This window comes from Protopterus annectens, chromosome 1.part0 (genome assembly GCF_019279795.1).
Source record: "Protopterus annectens isolate FY-2018-M chromosome 1.part0, PAN1.0, whole genome shotgun sequence".
Taxonomy (NCBI): Eukaryota; Metazoa; Chordata; order Ceratodontiformes; family Protopteridae; genus Protopterus; species Protopterus annectens.
In genome coordinates, this window is record NC_056725.1 from 1,953,677,259 (window position 1) to 1,953,696,942 (window position 19,684).

General features: G+C 42.0%; 1 protein-coding gene across 1 annotated transcript in view; it reads left to right on the top strand.

Annotated features, from left to right (window-relative positions):
* Positions 1-19,684, top strand: part of TRAPPC12 (trafficking protein particle complex subunit 12) — a 791,394-nt gene that overhangs the window by 157,331 nt on the left and 614,379 nt on the right. Inside the window, exons 4-5 of the mRNA XM_044070401.1 lie at positions 7,401-7,528; positions 12,414-12,479. Of these exons, the coding sequence (XP_043926336.1) occupies positions 7,401-7,528; positions 12,414-12,479 (194 nt within the window). The remainder of the gene's footprint in view (positions 1-7,400; positions 7,529-12,413; positions 12,480-19,684) is intronic.

Sequence of the window (19,684 nt, forward strand, 5' to 3'; positions counted from 1 at the left end):
TGCCCCAAAAGAAACTCTGTAAAATTAACTGGCATTGAATTGCTCAATGCCAGTCAGTATACCAAAACAACTACAGAAAGAAGTGAGCAAATAGGTCCTTCATGTTATACAGCAGAATAGAACTTGTGTTGGTTAGTTTTTATAGTTTGTTGCTGGACCTTTTCACTATGTAAAAGTTTTTAGCATAAAAACATCCATGTCCAGGTTGATATTTGGGATCCAGCAATGCAAACCAGTATATTTATACTAACAAAGTTTACAGATGACTGCAAACTAGGAGACATAATCGAAACTCCTAACAATGTGGATATACTACAAAAGGGCCTCACTGAGACAGATGCCTGGTGTCAAAGCCATGGCCTGAAGCTCAATGCCAAAAAGTGTATTGTCATCCCCTTTGGTAAAAACTCTGTACCCATAAACTACCACATAAGTGGTAGTCTACTTAACGCTGAAAGTGTGATAAGTGACCTTGGGACACAGGTGGACAATAATCTCTCCTTTGATAATCACATCGCCACAGTGGTCAGGAAATCCTTCTATGTGGGTCGCCTCATCACAAAAGGTTTCCCATCCAGAAAAAGAGGTCATTGTTCCCCTCTACTCATTACTCATTATAGAGTACATCGCCCCTTTTGGTATGTACCTCACAAGACATCTACAACAACTGGAAAGGCCGCAGAAATACCTCACAAAGAGGATTACTGGTCTCAAACAGATTCCCTACGCAGACAGTCTCAAAAAACTCCAGCTTTACTCCGTTGCATATCGCCTACTCAGAGGCGATCTCTGCCTAACATACAAAGCTATGTCAAACTCAGAGCTGTTGGACATGCTCCACTTAAAGAAATCCCAATTCCTCCGAGCTACACGCTCTAGGGACCTAAACCTTGTTATCACAATAAACAGAACATGCTGGAGGGATAGTTTCCTGTCCCAGACTGTTGGACATGCTCCACTTAAAGAAATTCCAATTCCTCCGAGCTACACGCTCTAGGGACCTAAACCTTGTTATCACAATAAACAGAACATGCTGGAGGGATAGTTTCCTGTCCCAGAGACTTCTCATACTTTGGAACAAACTACCTACCTGTCAAACAGACCTCCTCATTAGCACTCTTCAAGAATAAGCTTGATGATTGGTGGGAAATAGGAAATTCACCCCAGGGATCACTTTTGTGGCTCTGCTCGACAGGGGTACAGGAAAATAATTTTCTTGGGTGGCGAAAGCCAGGGTACCTTTTTGGCTAGGCAGGCCCTAGGGCTAGTAGCCTAGTACCTACCTATGAACCTATATGCCGAAGAAAAGAAGCACAAATAATATACTCCATATTTTGCTCTTGGATAGTTCAGTGTAAAATGATAGAATGCCTCATGGCAGAAACTTAGCTCAAATAGTCTGCTAGGTGAACCAAGCAGAAATAAGAGGCATCTCCCAGGATATTTGTACAAATAGAAACTAGTTAGTAGTCTCAAAAATGTAACCCAGGCAACACAGAATTCACCACAAGGCAACCCACACATGTAGTCTGAAGTTGTCCAAGGCTACTAGCTCCTCCCAGGTTGTCCAGCTGTAAACTCAGTCTACATCATGCTTACTTCTTAATCTTAACTTTCTCCAGCGCTTGCTAACTATCCAAATAAGTCATAATTGGTACAGCATAGAAACCGGAGTCGGCAGTGCAAGAAACTCTTTATCTTGGCATCCACACACAAAATAGACCACCCAATAAAGCAGCTGCACCATGTCATGCCACAAAACAAATGTTGTATGCTGTAAATGTCTGTGCACAAGTCAGTAATGTAGTTTGGTATGCCTGTAATCCTTGACATTCATTTACATGACAGGAGCATACTTCTTGCATGCAGGTATGTGATTTATGAAGTGTCGTACCTGAACACTGACTTGCAGTTTGACTGCATGCTAGGCCCTTACATCACTGTCCATCAACACTCGTAGATGGCCAACATGTCCATACACACTCTTATGGGATGTTGCTCAGCATCATGCACTGGCAAGAGGGGGGCATGATGCTATTTGTACTTGCTGCCCTGTCTGCATACAGCTTGGAAGAATCATAGAGTAGGAGTTGCAGTCATTGTGTGCATGTGTGTGTGCCTGTCTGTCTACAACAACATCTAAGGGTAAATGTCTTTGGAATATATATTGCCACTGCTATGTGTGGTCTCATTTGTTGTAGCATGGATGTCATTTCATCAACATGTCTTTGTGAACCTGTTGGCATCATTCACTGTTCATGGCTGTTACACTTACCTGCAGTAACTGCAGCCAAGACATGTTACATCATGTTTTTGCTGTCGTGTTTGGAAAAAGTCAGTCAACGTGGTAACCCCTCTGTATCAATCTCTCCAAGTAAAGGTAATGTACTTCTAAATGAATTCTGAACTGGAAACCTATTATGCTTGAGTCTTACATCACTTCAGCCCTTGGTAGCTTTCTCAGCAGTTTAACAGCAACGTAATTGATGTTCTTCATGTTTCACTGTTGCAGTCATTACATTTGGGTAATCTGCTTACAGGTTGCCCTCAGTCCGCCTGATTGTTTTTGGTCCTGCATCGGTTGCTGTCCCTTCTTCCATGACATCAGGTCGTCAGGGGTATAAAACATGCAGCCAACGTCATTACATCTGTCTTTCTTGCCATGCAGTGCCCGAAGCAGAAGCAGTTCGCAAGTGCCAGTCGGCCAACTCCTGAAATTTCCATTTTCGAGTTTCAGAACCAAAGTCTTCAACTTAAAGCTAAGTACCCCATTGGGGAAACTTTTTCTTGCTCCTTACCGATGTCAGCAAAAGTTAATAATTGCATTACTTGTGGAAAGCAAATACCTCATAAAGATTTTCATCTGTACTGTATTCCTTGCCTCGGCCCTGAGCACGACGTACTTTGCTGTCGGTTTTGTGCTTAATTTAATCAGCGCACTATCCATCGTCAGTACTTTTTTGCCTCTAAATATTTCGGTTCTCGGTTTAATTATCCAGAAATGACGTCTGTTAGCCGTCCGACTACCGGGATTTCGAAAAAAATGCAAAGATAAAGATAGAGATAGGCCGTCAAGGTCCAAAACTGCTGATTACGCTTCTCCTAAGCCAGTCGCCAGTTCGCTGGTACTCAGTGAGGCACTTTCGCAGCCCCTGATACCCACTATTTTTGACTCGCAGGCCTCTACTGAGACCCATTCGGAGTCCGGTATGCCGCAAGATATTTCTCCTATGGAACCCGTGGATGTCTCTACCTTGGATGGGTCTGGAGCCGCTGTGCAGGCACCGGCTTCTGAGGGTGTATTCAAGCCCACAGACTTGCATATTAAACCAACTCATCCTTCAGTAATACGGCCTAAATCTCTATCTTTGTCGAAAAAAACGATGCCCAGGCCACATGTTCAGGCCCCTATGCCTAAAAAAACAAATGATCAAAATGGCTGAAGATCTAATTACTCTAATCAGGGGTAGTCAACCCCTCCCCCCCTTCTAAGAGGCCTAGGGCTGAGCTTGATTATGAATCTTCTGATCAGGACTCTGTTTCTTATGACCCTTCTAATGACCTGAATTTGTCCATACCTACTTATGAGGATTCTGATGCAGAGGATTCCATTCCCTCTGCTCCCCCCCCTCCTGAGGATTTTTCTTTTGGTGAAAGTTTGCATACCTTAAGGGAGCATTTCCACTAGGAAAGTCAGGAATTCTCTGATTCAAAAATGAGGCTTAGGGATTTTCTTCCTTTACCTCAGCATAGGCCTGGCTATACCTCCTGTACTAGACAGTGTTGTTGATGTCTTTTCAGAATCCAGTATGGCCCGTGATTCTCCGCCTCAAGCTCCTAGTAAACCTGACAGATACTACAGGGATCCTGAGTCCCACAAGTTCCTTTTCAAAAATCCTGTTGCAGATCCAGAAACCATTTCTCAGGGGCCTAAGGGCATTAAGGCTTCTACTGCCAAAAATCCTGCCCCTTCTGATAGAGACTCCAGGGTGCTGGATAGATGGAGAAAAAAGGTTTGTACTTCTGCAGCCTTGGCAATCAGGGCTTTAAACTGCCAATTTCATATGTTAAAATATCAACAGCATATTATTGGACTGCTTTAACAGAAAATTATGCTGATTTCTAACTGTGTGGAAAATAAAGATTTACAGGATTTATTGCATTTTGCTGAACAAGTTGGAAAACATACTTTGCAATGTGGTTTTGATTCTTTAGAGGACTTTTGCAGGGCTGCTCTTACTGGGTCTGTGCTTAGAAGGCATGCTTGGCTTAAGGAGCAATCTCTGCCTGATCATGTTAAAGCGAAATTGTTGGATGCTTCTTTAAATTAGGACTGCCTGTTTGGCAATAAGGCTGAAGAAGTTTTAAAAAAGATGGAAGATAAAGCTAAATCTATGCAAACTTTAAAATATTTCTTACAAGTGCAACCTCCAAGATTTAGTTAGCACTGGCTACAAACATGCAAGATGTGGCCAGGCTTACATCCACCCAGTTAAAACAAACTTGTACCAGATTTATACAATCCTGGAAAGATCTGATGGATTATTAACGGTGTTCAAATTATACAGATGCATATGCTAGCCCATGTACTGTATATAATGCACACAGTTCGTCTCTCCCACCCAACAGAATTTGTTAAAATCCTAAAGAAACAAAACTCTAGGTTTATATGGGACAGTAAGTCTCAAGGGTGGCATTGGAAATTTTAATTTTTCAAAGAGATTTGGCAGGGCTGGGAATCCCTGACCCATAAATCCATAAGAAGGCAGCAACCCTTATATTTTTTAAATAATTTAAATAGAACGGACTATGAAGCAGTCTGAAAAAAATGTGAACGAAGCAGGAGTTTTATATATGGCTTGTATAGTGACCTTTAAATAGAATTGTCATCATAGGCCAAAGAAGTTTAAAATAGCTGATTTTCTGATGCATATTGTATGAGCCCAGTTGAAAAACACTTATTTGCTGAGCTGGCACAGGGAATTAATACGCCTAAGGCTGAATCTTGGCTGGAGAATGAGGGCTAGTGAGTTATTGGCTGTTGACTAGGATGGAGGCTTTGAAGATTTACAAACGGCTAACTGCTTTTGAAGAAGTGAAAGCTTAGAAAATTTTTGTAACAAAATTTGGTTTGAGGAAGCGTTGAGCACCTAAAGTATCACGATTTCTTTAAGAAGTTAAATTCATTAAAATGAATGAAGGCAGTAAATCTAAGACAGATTAATTCATTATGGAGTCACAAAGTTATATCTTACTCAGTAAGTAGCAGATAAGTTAACTTTAACAAGGCCTAGTAGGTCAGTATACAAACACATTTAAAAATTTGCAGAAAGCTTGATAATTGGATTGGGATGCCCCAGTCCCTTATAGAAACTGGGTTAAAATAGTTCTAAGTGACAACTATACTAAATCTCTAGAAGATGCAGGTTTTTCATGTGTCTGTTTGCATAAATGCTTCTGTACCCTATCAGTGTTACATATGCTGTATAACACAGTTAACCCTCATAGATGGAGATGTGATCAAGTGCTAACCGGGGTTGGAAACTGATATCCAAGGGCTGTCTCAGTCTCTGAAAGTTTAATGAATGGACCCAGGAAGAGATCAGTATTCTTTGGCCTGAAAAGATGGTCTTGGGCCCCCGTACTACTATTGTGTGGAGAATACCCCAGAGAAGTTTGGACTACCCCATTACTACTCGGTACTCTAACTTTGCTGTGAAAGAAGTGCATCACCAGAAAGTAGAACTGTAAAGAGCCTCCTACGATAAAGGGGCAGATTGTGTTGATGAACAATCTTTACTTACTGTAAGTAAGAACAGGGATTTTCTAGAACTAGAGAAAATATGCAACTCAAATAGGCCAACTGATCCAGGTCATTGACAAAGAAATAGAACTAGGCTATCTGCCCTAGGGCAGATAGCCTAGTATGAACCTATGAACCTATACTAACCTTGAAAAAGGGCATAGCAAAATTAATTTAATATGGGTGGCGAAAGCCATACACACTCTGGCTAGGCTTATAAATGCCCTAGGGCAGATAGCCTAGTATGAACCTATGAAATGAGGGACTGCTTTTATAGAAGCTAATACAGAAGAAATATGATTAACAGTAAGAGCCTGTAGATAAATGTAATAGGCATGTGCAGTATGTACAAGGCTATGAATGCTTATCAAGGCATGTACAAGCAAATTATGATTTTGTGTAATGTGTTGTTTTCTCAGTTTTTTTTTTTTTGTTTTGTTTTCTTTTTTCAGCTACCACCAGAAGTCTGCAGCATTGTACATAGCTTTTTTGTTATTTAGTGATCTTTTGGAGCTGTTATATTGAAATGCATAGTGTTTTTGAAAGTTGGGGATGAGTTATACCATTGTTCTATTTGGATTTACTGATGTTTTGAAAAATAAAAAAGAAGGTAATGCAAAAAAAGGAAAGAAATTAAAAAGTCAGCTCTGTTGGCTTAGAGGTAGAAAGCCCTGACTGCAACCCGAGTGACCTGAGTTCATGTAGCAGCCTGGACATTTGATGAAGATTGCATGAAGGAATTATGGAGTAAAATGGCTTTGCCAGCTCTCCTCTTTAAAGGGAGAGGAGGTGGGGTACTCATCACTGTGATAAAATTCCTGTTGAATACCAGCAATCCCATTGGAGTGTTGGCTGCAAGGGGAGAAGGATATTTCTGAGCAGTTATTTCTAATGTGGAAACAAATGACACACCCTTGCTGACACCTATAACATGCCAAATGCTGGGGACAATTATAGGCATACACAGGGTGTCAGGACTAGAATAATAAGCAAAAATACCTGGTGGCTAAGTGAGAGACCTTCTCATTTGTCTGTCACCCTCTAGTGAAGGGGGTTATCAGTGAGCCATTGGCCAAGAGAGAAGTCATCTCAGCAGACAGCAGTGAAAAAATAAAATAAATAGTTGTTTTGGAGTAGTCCTTTAGAAAATGGTCACTTGCTTAAAGTGGCAATCCATTTAATGATGAAGTTTGTATTTTGTGTTGGTCATTGCATATGCATATCATACCGAGCAAATGAGGACTTCAGAGAGATCCTGATTTAGTAGCAGTATAAATGAAGAGCATCTTTTTAACTGCTATCAAATAAACTTTGGTCTTCCAGATGTTGGGAGGGGGAGTCAGTGCTATACAATTAAAAACAGAGTAGGCCATATCAAAGGAAAAAATGTCTGTGTAGTAATCAATAAGTGTTTATATGTACTTTAGGTGAGTTTTCTTTCTGGCGAATTACTTTTAGAATTTAATTTTTTGTACTTCAGTGAAGCTGACTATAGCTTCATTGTTAATGAATGAAGGCATTTTAGCTGTTTGGAACAAACTAAAAAGGTGTTCATTTTAATACCTTTCATGTATTTCATTGTCCTTTTCTTCCACAGAGTAGTAAGAACTGGAGAGCAGCACTTGACCTGACGGGTAGGCTTCTAACTGCTCATGGTCAAGGGTATGGGAAGAGTGGTCAGCCTACTAGTCATGTTACTGATTCGCTGCAGGTAAGCACTTTTATGTCCTTGCATTTTGACCTCGTAATTTCAGAAGGATTTGCTTAATGTACAACTATTTTGTCTTAGTCATAAGTGATTCCAGATGTGTCATAAAAATGTCAGTAGGTGATGCAGAAGACATAACGCATATAAGCAAGCAATAGTGGCAGGCAGGGTATGTGTTACAGGGTGTTAACAGACTACCTAGGGATGTTGTGAGGCCAAATACTACAGGTAGACTGTGTTTGTCTATGTGTGCGTTTATAAGCTAGTGTCAAACAACTAATGGGGGAATGACATTACATAGCTGAAATTTCATATTTCTGTGCCTGTTGAGATATCTGTATTAAAGAGACTGTGGCAGAGGAACTATTTTGCATCAAATTCTTATACATTACATTTATTTTAATAAAAACTACAAAAACAATATATCCACGAGTAGCATTTTCTAGGTAGGCACATGAGTGTGCTCCTGTGCACATGAGCGCGCACACACACACACACACACACACACACACACACACACACACACACACACACACACACACACACACGAAAACAGTGTTCCAGTTTTTAAAAGTTCATGTTTTTCACTATTAGATCAAGTTATTTTAAGAGATTGATTTGGAGAGAGAGATTCCGTGCTGTAAGTTGGCGAGTTCTGTTAGCAGGTTTCATTGAAAGCTTGTCAACATTTAGGTTTAAATGAGGCTTTAAATTTTAAAAGTCTTTTAAAACAAGCACTTCATAGGTTCATAGGTAGATACTAGGCTGTTGTCCCTAGGGCCTATATTTATTTTATTTTATTTATTTTACATTTGTTGACCGGGCTAGTCTAGCTGGATATATTTCCATTTTCAGTAGAGGCCCGGGGAGAAAAGCTCCACACAGATATACAAAGTATAAAATATTGTTACATGGTGAAAAAGGAATACAAAACAAAATAAAAATAAAAACAGGTAGATTTACATTCTTGAGATAAAAACACTTGAGAAAAGTTCCAATAAACAGAGTAAAGTTTAAGAGAGCTAGATCAGAATATAATACAGTAAGAGTTATGTACCATAGATAAAAACAGTTGTGAAACAGTACAGTGAGCAGAATATAGCTTAAGACAGCTCAAAACAGAATAGTAAGAGTTGTATATAGTAGATCATATGAGGTAGTAGTATTTAAAAGCTAAGATTATTAAGGTTTAAATAGGGTCAGCCTAATTTACAAGTCAAAAGCATGTAAAGGTTTGGAAGTATGGCAAGAAGAGGAAGAAAGAGGGGTGAAGAAGATGGTTAGTCAGGGTTACTACAAGGGCATAGCCAGTGCATTTGAAGGTATTTTCTAAGGTTTTGTTTAAAGAGTGGTAAGGATGTAGTTAGAGTTAGTTCAGTGGGTAGTAGGTTCCAGTGTTTTCCTGCTGTGTTGGTAAATAGAGAGTCACCAGCTGTATTATTAGACTTTGTTAAACTGGCAAGAGGTTTGCTAGAAGAACGTAGGGAGTTCAGATTATTATATGGGACTATAAGTTTTGAGAGTATAGGGGTATTATTGGGCTGGTAAAATAACTTGTGAGCAATTGTGAGTTGGGGGATAATCAGATGGTTTTGGAATTTGCGCCAATTTAGTTGTCTAAGATTAGTACAGTGATGGGTTCTGAAGGGATTGCCAGTAGCAAATCTGGCGATATTATTATAGGAGGTTGCTAATTTGTTAAGGTTGGTTTTCTTAAGGTTGGTAAATATAGGTGAAGCATACAGGAGGTTTGAGATTAGATGGGAGTGGGCAATTTTGGCACTGGCTGCTGAGGTTAAAAAGGGTTTTATTCTGTATAAGGAGCCTATTTTTCTGTTTACTGTTTTAATGGTGTTGTTTATATGGTAATCAAATGAGAGATTATTATCAATGGTTATACCTAGAAGTTTAGTGGTAGTATCAGGGAGAATAACAGTTCCATTATTTGAAGAGATTGAAAAGTCTAATGGGGAAGACCTAGTGGTGGGTGTAAAGAGAAGGAGTTTTGTTTTTTTAGCATTGAGAAGGAGACAGTGTTTGGTAAACCATGTTTCTACAGTGTTGAAGACATCTTGAGTAAGAGAATATAGTCCAGATTGAGAGGTAGATGAGCATATTAGTGTGGAGTCATCCGCATATTGAATACAAGTGGCTTGTTGAATTGCTACATGGAGATCATTAATAAATAAGGAGAAGAGAAGTGGACCAAGAATAGATCCCCGAGGGACCCCAATGGTAACAGGTAGAAAGGATGAGACTTGATTTTCCCAGAGGACTGCTTGTTGTCTACTGCTGAGGTATGATCTGAACCACTTTAAGGCTAGAGAATCAAAGGAAAGAGATTCCAGAATATTGATTAAGAGGGTATGGTTAACCATGTCGAAAGCTTTAGAGAGGTCAATGAAAAGTGCAGATGAGAGGAGGTTTTTGTTACGATTTCTATTGATGGTATCTGTGAAGGATAGAGGGGCAGTAGTGGTACTATGTGATGGTCTTAAAGCCACATAATGCTATATAAGCCTAGCCAAACGGTACCCTGGCTTTTGCCACCCAAGAAAATTATTTTCCTGTGCCCCTGTCAAGCAGAGCCACAGAAGTGATCACTGGGGTGAATTTCCCATCTCCCATCCAATCATCAAGATTTTTCTTGAAGAGTGTTAATGAGGAGCTTTGTTTGATATAGATAGGTAGTTTGTTCCAGAGTATGGGAAGTCTCTGGGACAGGAATCTATCCCTCCAGCATGTTCTGTTTATTGTGGTGACAAGGTTTAGGTCCCTACAGCGTGTAGCTCGGAGGGATTGGGATTTCTTTATGTGGAGCATGTCCAACAGCTCTGGGTTTGACATAGCTTTGTATGTTAGGCAGAGATCGCCTCTGAGTAAGTGATATGCGACAGAGTAAAGCTGGAGTTTTTTGAGACGATCTGCGTAGGTCCTCTGTTTGAAGCCGGTAATCCTCTTTGTGAGATATTTCTGTGGCCTTTCCAGTTGTAGATGTCTTGTGAGGTACATACCAAAAGGGGAGTTGTACTCTATAATGGGTCTGAGTGATGAGTAGAGGGGAACAATGACCTCTTTTTTCCTGAATGAGAAACCTTTTGTGATGAGGTGTGCCACATAGAAGGATTTCCTGACTACTGTGCCGATGTGATTAGCAAAGGAGAGACTACTGTCCACCTGTGTCCCAAGGTCTCTTATCACACATTCAGTGTTAAGTAGACTACCGCCTATGTTGGTAGTTCATGGGTACAGAGTTTTTACCAAAAGGGATGACCATGCACTTTTTGGCATTGAGCTTGAATTCATGGCTTTGACACCAGGCATCTGTGTCAGTGAGGCCCTTTTGTAGGATGTCCACATCATTAGGAGTTTTGATTATGGCTCCTAGTTTGCAGTCATCTGCGAACTTGGTTAGCCAAAGACCTTCTGTGTTGGCCTGTACTTCAGAGAAGTAGATACCAAAGAGGAGAGGACCTAGGACTGAACCCTGTTGTACTCCACTTGTCACTGGTCTGAAGTTGGATTTACAGTCTGCTACTTTGACAGTGTGGGTTCTGTCAGTGAGCCAATTGGCAACCCATCTTGTGACATAGGGATTTATACCTAGTTTAGCGAGTCTGTCTATAATTCCAGAGTGGGGGATGGTGTTGAAAGCCTTGGCGAGATCTAGATAGGCTGTGTAAACCACCTTACCCTCATCTACGGCTTTGGTGACTGCATCAAAGAAGTCTGTCAGGTTTAGGAGACATGATCTGCCTTTTACAAACCCGAACTGGGTAGGGTCCAGACTTTGGAGATTACCAATGTCATTGTTTTTAAGTTCCATGATGATACGCTCCATAGCCTTGCAGACCAGGCTCGTCAGGCTAATGGGGCGGTAGTTCCCGGGGTCCATGGTGGCTCCCCCTTTGTGGAGTGGGATAACCGTTGCTGTGCGCCATTCAGTGGGCACAAAGCCTGTGCGCCATTCAGTGGGCACAAAGCCTGAGGTGAGGCTGTGATTGAACATGGTACTCAGGTGGGGTGCCAGTTCGTTCTGTAGTTCATGTAGAACGCATCCTGGGATGTTGTCAGATCCCATGGATGCTGTGTTCTTGGCTTTGGAGAGTGTGTTTTTTTGCCTGTGCAGCCGTGATTACAGGTACTTTGCATTCTTCCGGTATAGAGATGGGCCCTTTAGGGGATGAGAGAGGGGTAAAGTTAGCACTGAACCTATCTGCCAGGATGTTGGCAATATTAGTTGGTTCTGTATATTTAGTGCCATTCTGCTGCAACTCAGAGCAGATCTGAGTGTTGCCAAAGTTCAAAATATTGATTAATCTGGTTTGCCTTTTTAAATGCATTTTAATAGTATTGTTTATGACTAGTATTTTTGTATCACATGATATTAACCATTTGTTTTTTAATGAGTTCTTGTGAGTTAATCATTTTATCTCATGAAGTCTTTTCAGGTGAAAGTGCTTACTCAGTTGTAAACCCTCCAGTCTCTCCTTTGGCTATATTGGACTAGGTCTTTTTTATGTTTGTCTCTCTGCAGTAGTTTTGGTTGAATGTGTGAGTTGACTAGCAACCAGGTGCATCTATCTTGAAAACAAGCCTGGTATGCATCTATCCTTCTATGCACATAGTGTGCAGGGTCTTCACTGATGACGTTGACACATAATATTCTTCTCTTGGATGCTGCTTAGTAAATTTACCATCTTTACATCCTGAAGAGAGGCATTTTGAGCACAGACTGTTAAACTACTAACAGGGTTCATACTTTATATATTGTCAGAATGTATATGTCTGTAGGCTTTTTTCTGCCAGTCACAGTGCAGGCATTTTCCTGTGGTAATTTTTAAGGTGTTTTAAGAACTACTACTCTACTGAAAATTAACGTTGGTAGTGTTGTGGGCTGAGAAAACTGAAAATTCTGGTCAAGTGTGGCTTACATTTTTACACAGCAGTTCTTAGTGTCCAGATGTTGTAGTTGCAAGCAGTACTGACTCAAACTTAATATTTCTAGATAAGTTCATGTTGGTTGTGTGCCTTGGAAGCAACATAACCCATTTATGAGAACTGAGACACAGTACAGGATATTAAAACTGTTTTCTACTACTCCTGCAAAATGGAGCATTTCCCCCCAGGCATCAGCTGAAAATGAGATTTCTGCCCAGCTGGACTTTCCCAGTAAACAAAAGCTATAAATAAATGAGTAAATATTGAAAGCCTTGTGTGAGAAGTGAGACAAAAGAATAGGATGATATTGATATGATGCAACAGTGTGTGGCAGAATGACAGAAGAGCGCAGGAGCTGATTGTTGTAATCAAGAGAATGTTGAACTTAAACCAGGGACCACAGTTAGAAGCGGAGAAGACCAGAAAGACCAGCAACAATCCGAAATTAATGAATAAATGGGGGACAGTAAAGCATTAATCCCATTAGCTGTACAGTTAGGCATGTGAAATGCAGCTTTGCAAGAAGTGACTGAGAGACTGGAATTTTGCTGACTGTTAAAGTGGTGGGTGAATTTTAAAGTGTAAACCACACTTATTTGTTATTGTTTAGAAGGACACTGACGGGACTGGAGAAGTAATTAAGTAGAACAGTTTGGTTCTTGTCAATACTTAAACATTTTGCAATGTAAATTATGTTATAATGTAAAGCAGTTTCATATAGTGTATAATCCGGGGCATTTTAAATATGAGAATGGGGAGCCTTATTGGTGACTGCTGTTTGTTAAAGATATTACAGTAAAAAAGTGTTTTTCTTAGTTGTGTCCAAGCTTTACACTGTAGCAGTGTAAGAAAGACTGGAAAGAAGCAATGAATACTGGGGCTGTTTGGGGTGAGCGAATGTAAAAATGTATTGATATTATATGTAAAATTAGAAGAAGAAAAGTTTTTCTGTTTTTATAGAAGTGATGTCTATACCAATATCCTTAATTTAAAGTAGAGAAAAAATGTTCTTTAAGAAAACAGGCTTACAGAATAAGACAGAAAGATGAATGGCACTGAAAATGATAGCTCTGTCTGCAAAGTTGTTAGCTTTTTTTTGTACTTTAACAGTTAGTTTCATTTGGAGACTGTGAATATACAGGTGTATGCATTTAATCATGAGAGGTCTGAACAGTGTGTGAGTGAGATCCACAAAAGTTCTTTCATGCGTTTGCAAGGTTGCTAGCTGGTTTTCCTATTAACTACTATTTTTACTTGGAGACCATCAGTTTTAGATGCAAGCAGTTAATCATGAGAGGTTTGAGAAATGTCTTCTAGGTTAGTTGTACAAGGTGTAGTACAAGTAACATTTCAGTGAAAAATAAATGAATTTTGAAGCTCTAGGAAGTTATTCATTGCCTCCCCAGCAGCCTTAAGACTTTAATGCATTTAATAAAGTAGTGCACAATTTAGTGCTGTTAAGTTAATGTTTAGTAAAAGCATGCAAACACTTTTTCACATTATGGAGGGAAAAAGAGATAAGCAAAAAACAGTTTGCAGTCAGTGTAAGCGAGAACATGAGTACTAACATGATGTAGGTTGGGTTACCTTAATTTTAGATTAGGTAATTCCTCTGGGTGCAGCCATTGATTTGGGGCAACTGCTCCTATCTGGAGGATACACTTTATCTTTTTACATGTCCATATCTTTTACTAAATTAAAAAAAGTCATTTTAAATGTGACATGGGTTCAAATGGAAACAAGAATAAGAAACTACACAAGAGGGCAGCCTGCTAAACATTAATGCATGCATGTAAGTTGGAAGTATGCATTTGAAAGAACCGCTGTGCATGATAGGTGGTAGTAATAACTTCTTATCATTGTGGTTACTCTGCGAATATTAACATGGAATGCAAATGACGTTACAAATATAGGCACAAAGTATTGAATTATATTAAGAAGGTTAGGGCACAAATAGCAGTGTTACAAGAGTCACATCTGAATAGAAATCAACATGGGAATTTGACAAAGAAAATATTTCAGAGTTGACTTCCAGCCGGTTTGTCAGGAACAAAAGAAAAAGTTATAATACTGTTTCCAGTAGTGAAGGAAGAATGAAAAAAGACAGTAACTAGTAGATTTGTGGTAGTGAGGGATTATTGACAGAGGAGGAAGATTACACTGGCATGTATTTATATTCCACCCAAAACTACTATTATGGAGCTTCAGAGAATGTTGGGAGAAATAATAAGCATTCAGCAAGGAATATTTATGGGTATGGAGGCTGGAACCTGATTTGTAATAACGAGGATGTATCCAGGGACTCCTAGAAGGGAATGTATAACAAAAGAGGGTAGATGTGTGAAGATGTGTTTGAGACTGTTTGGTATGGAGAATGTGAATTTAGAAGCAGGAACTTGGACAGAATTTACATATTATTCCCAAGGTAAAGTAACTGGACTGTACTGGATAGAAATTATATGATCTGAAGTAGGAAGTTCATTTGTCAGCAACCTGTGGGTCTTGGATCCGATATCGGATCCGAGCCGGCAACTTGTTTCAAGCTAATGGATCCGAGCTCCTAGCTCCTCCCATCACCCATAATCCCCTGCTAACCCTCAATGACCTCAGATCTAGTTTGCCACACTTGTGGATGGCTGGATCCCCTTGAGCTCGTCAGCTAAGTGGAATTTTACTGTATTTTTCCTGTCAAAATTTTTCTTTTTTAGTTAAATTAAATAAGAAAAATTGTGTCAGTGTTAGGTTCCCTTATTATTTCTACTTTAATTAGTTCCCCCTCCCTTCACTGGTCATTAGAGTGTGCGTGTGTGTTGTGTTTTTTTTTTGGGTCCTGTGTGTGTGTGTGTAGTTGTTTTTTCTTTAAAAAATGGCTGAGGCCCCAAAAGCCATATTTTCTAAATGTACCGAGTGTGGCCATAAGCTCTCCCCGGCTGATGGCCACACTCGGTGCGTTCGGTGCCTTGGGGTTGAACACCTTACCTCAGGCTGTACCATCTGTGCAGCGTTCAACCCCAGGGTACTGAAAGAGCGGAGGTCGAAGCTGGTCCTTGCGGGACTTTTACCCCCGGACTCGGCTTCGGCCTCCACTGCCTCTGCTGCTCCCGTGGCTCCACCACAGCCTGTGGTTGCTGCCACTCCTGCCCCCCTGCCTCCGTCCGGGACTCAAACTCCCGCTAAAGTGTCGGAGGACAGGAGGGAGAAACAGAGGGAGAAGCACCACAAGCGGCGGGCCGAGACCTCCGTTTCGGCCCCGCCAGCTAAGCGGGCTTCTCCCTCCACTGCTTCTAGGTTTCCTCCTCCTCGGCTCCGATCCCCTTGTTTCTCCCCGGGGCCCGAGGAGGAGGAGACCCAATCTCCGTTGAGGTCATCGAGGCGGCATTCCAGGCCTGCCTCGGTGGCCTCTTCTAGATCTACTTTTAGTATCTCCAATGCAGACTTGGACCGGATGATGTGAAGATTCATCCAGGCCCAGCTGCAGATGGGAGTGCTCTTGCCTCCCCCCCCCCTCCGGGGGGGAGCTCGACACCCTTTTTCCATCCTATTGCTCCTTCTCGACCCGCTGTCCGGGTTTGGAGCCGAGCAGCGTTGGAGCCGGGGGTGGGTCGGCGCCGCGACAGTACTTCATAGGTTCATACTAGGCTGTCTGCCCGAGGGCATTTACAAGCCTAGCCCATAGTTTTGTGGCTTATGCCACCCCTTTAGTTTGGAGAAACTATGCCCATTATTTTGCTATGCCTCTGTCGAGCAGTGACACTGAGGTAATCCCTGGGGTATATCTGCGATCTCCCATCCATTGGTCAAGATTCCTCTTGAACAAGGCCAGCGAGGTGCTCTGCCTCACATATACCGGGATTTTGTTCCACAGCATAGGGAGTCTTTGGGTGATGAATCTATCCCTCCAGCACGGCCTATTAATAACCGTGTCAAGGTTTAAGTCTCCCGCCCTTGTGGCTCTGAGGGATCTGGATTTTTTGAGGTGGAGCATGTTCATCAAATCTGGGTTTGACATGGCCTTGTATGTCAGGCACAGGTCACCTCTGAGCAAGCGGTAAGCAACTGAATAGAGCTGGAGTTCTTTCAGTCGGGCAGCATAAGACAGATTTTTGAGACCCTTTATCCTTTTGGTGAGGAACTTTTGTGGCCTCTCCAGCTGCTGCAAGTGTCGGGTCAGATACATTCCGAATGGGGCATTGTACTCAATCATTGGTCTGATGAGTGATGAGTATAGGGAGACTATGACCTCCCTTGATCTAGATGTGAATCCCTTCATGATAAGGTGGGCAATGTAGAAGGTCTTCCTAACTACTTTAGCAATATGAGTGTCGAATGAAAGACTACTGTCAACCTGGGTCCCCAGGTCCCTGATAACTTCTTCTGTGATCAGTGGATTGCCACCTATATGGTAGCTAGGGGTAACCTTGTTTTTCCCGAAGGGTATGACTATGCATTTCTTGGCATTTAACTTTAGGCCATGGCTCTGGCACCAGTTATCCGTTTCTGTGAGACCCTTCTGAAGGATATCTGTGTCAGATGTGTTTTCGACTACGGCCCAGTTTGCAGTCATCTGCAAACTTTGTCAGCCATAACCCTCCTGTGTTTGCTTGTACTTCAGAAAAGTAGATGCCAAACAAGAGTGGGCCCAGGACTGAGCCCTGTGGGACACCACTTGTGACAGGCTTTGAGTCTGACATGGCGCCAGCAACTCTGACCCTGTGGGTTCTGTCACTCAGCCAGTTTGCAACCCATCTTGTGATGTATGGGTTTACATTTAAGCTGATGAGTTTTTCAATGATACCCGAGTGGGGTATTGTATCGAAGGCCTTCGCCAGGTCGAGGTAGGCTGTATGGACTGCCTTTCCCTCATCAATGGCCTTGGTGACTGTTTGAAAAAGTCAACCAAGTTTAAAAGGCATGATCTGCCTTTGACAAAGCCAAACTGGGTTGGATCCAAAGTCTGCAAATTCCCTATGTCTTTATTTATAAGATCCATTATGATCCTCTCCATGGCTTTGCAGATAAGGCTTGTCAAGCTAATGGGACGGTAATTTCCAGGGTCGGTGGAGGCACCGCCTTTGTGAAGTGGGACCACAGTCGCTGTGCGCCACTCCTGGAGTGCGTATCCAGAGGTGAGACTAAGATTAAACAGCTGTCCTAACTGCGGGTTTAATTCCTCGTTGAGTTAGTGGAGCACACAGCCGGGGACACCATCAGGTCCCATGGATGCTGTGTTTTTTGCCTTGGAGAGAGCAGTTCTCACCTGGGCGTTAGAGATGTTTGGGGGCTACAATCATTTGGTATAGATATCTCTCCTTTTGGGGGGGAGTTTGCACTGAACCTGTCAGCCAGTATGTTGGCAATGTCTGTAGGATCAGTAATCTTCACATCATTTTGAACTAATTCTGAGCATATCTGGGAGTTTCCTCCCAGGTTTCTAACATAGCTAAAGAATGCCTTATGATTGTCTTTTGAGTCCTTAGCTATTTTTCTCTCAAAATTAGCTTTGGAGGATTTTATGAGAGCTCTTAGCTTTTTACTTATAGTGATCAGCGGTGTCTTACCTTTTAAGGATTTTGCTCTATCTTGTAGTAGCTTTCTCCTTTTGTTGTAGAGTTTGTTTATGGTTGGGGTCCACCAGACTGGACGCTTGCCTTTGGTACAAAGAGTCTTTGTTTTGCTTGGGATTGCCTGATCCATGCAGCCCTGCAGGTGCTGGTAGAAGGCATTTGTAAGTGATTCAGCGGCTTGAGTAATGTTTACCGCCGGCTCGGGGCCTGAAAGGAGACCACACTAGTCTTTAGAAGTGTGAAGTCGGCTCGAAGTTCTTTACTGTGGTCTTTTTTATTTCAGGTGGGGGCGGGATGAGGACCTCCAGCGAGATTAGTTTGTGATCTGATCTCACCAGTGAGGGGTATACTTCCGGTGTTGAACATTGTACTCCCATGTTCGTGATGATGAGATCAAGTATGTTTTCTCCTCTTGTGGGGATGGTGACTAGTTGTTCCTTGGCATTTGAGTTTATGAATTCCAGGAACTTTTGGGCTAGAGCGTTTGGGCTTGAGTAGTGTTCCCAGTCTATACTAGGGTAATTGAAGTCACCTAGTATGATGGTGTTCGGAGATACATTTATCCCCTCCAGTGTTTTCAGGAAAGCCATGTGAGGTTCCTGAGTTTGCGAGGGTGGCCTGTAACATGCTACAAATTGCAGAGCAGTCTTGCCTATGGTTAATTGCACCTGGATGGTTTCCGATGCATCGTGCGTTGCCACCAATCTTGAGGTGTGGGTGTCCTTGATGAATATGGATACCCCCCCTCCTTTCTTGGTATTGTCCGGATTTTGGGGCGGACGCATGATATGAGGTAAAACCTGATAGTGCTGGGGTGCTCTCCGGAGCCTTGAACCAGGTTTCTGTCACATCACAGACATCGATGTTCTCCATACTGAGAAGGGCCTCGAGTGCGTGCATCTTGAGGTTGAGACTTCTGGCATTGAGCAGCATTACCCTTAGTTTTTTTTCTTTATTGTGTTCTAGGGTGGTAGGTTTAGAATTTGAGCCTTGCCTAAAAAAGGCACTATGGGGGTGGCAAGAGCCTTTGCCAAAATCCGGAATCCCAGGGGTGACAGGTGCAAGCCGTCCCTTACGAAGCAGCGTGGCTTGTCCAGCATGTCATCCCAGGCAGACAGACATTGGATCCCCTTTGAATGATACCAGAGTTTAAGCCAATTGTTAAAGCTGATCATCTTATCTCTGTATTGTGGCATCATTCTTGGTGAAGGTAGGATACTGCTCAAGGTCAGGGTCATACCTGCTTGGGCTACATAATCAGAGAGCTCCTCAATGTCTCTTTTCATGTAGTCCAAGGAGGTACGTCTCAGGTCGTTTACACCAGCGTGGACAATGACCGAGTCGTACTTGTACCTGCTGTTGAGAGACCTGAGTGCTTGCGTTATGTGGCGGATTCTAGCGCCCGACAGGCAGCTTACTGTGACCTTCTCCTTACTCAGTCTGGTGAGCGGGACGTCAGTGTGTCTGACTATGGAGTCACTAATGACTAGTGTGTCTGGCATTGTGTTTGGCCTTAAGGGCTGTGACTGCTTGACACTCTGACTGTGTGTGGTCTATGTGTTTCAGGTGTTGTGTTCTGAGGTGGTAGTTGTTTGGGTGTCTGCTTTGGTGGCCTCTGCTGTTTTGGTAGATTTTTGATCAGAGCCTCCAAGTATGTCTTTGTGTGTT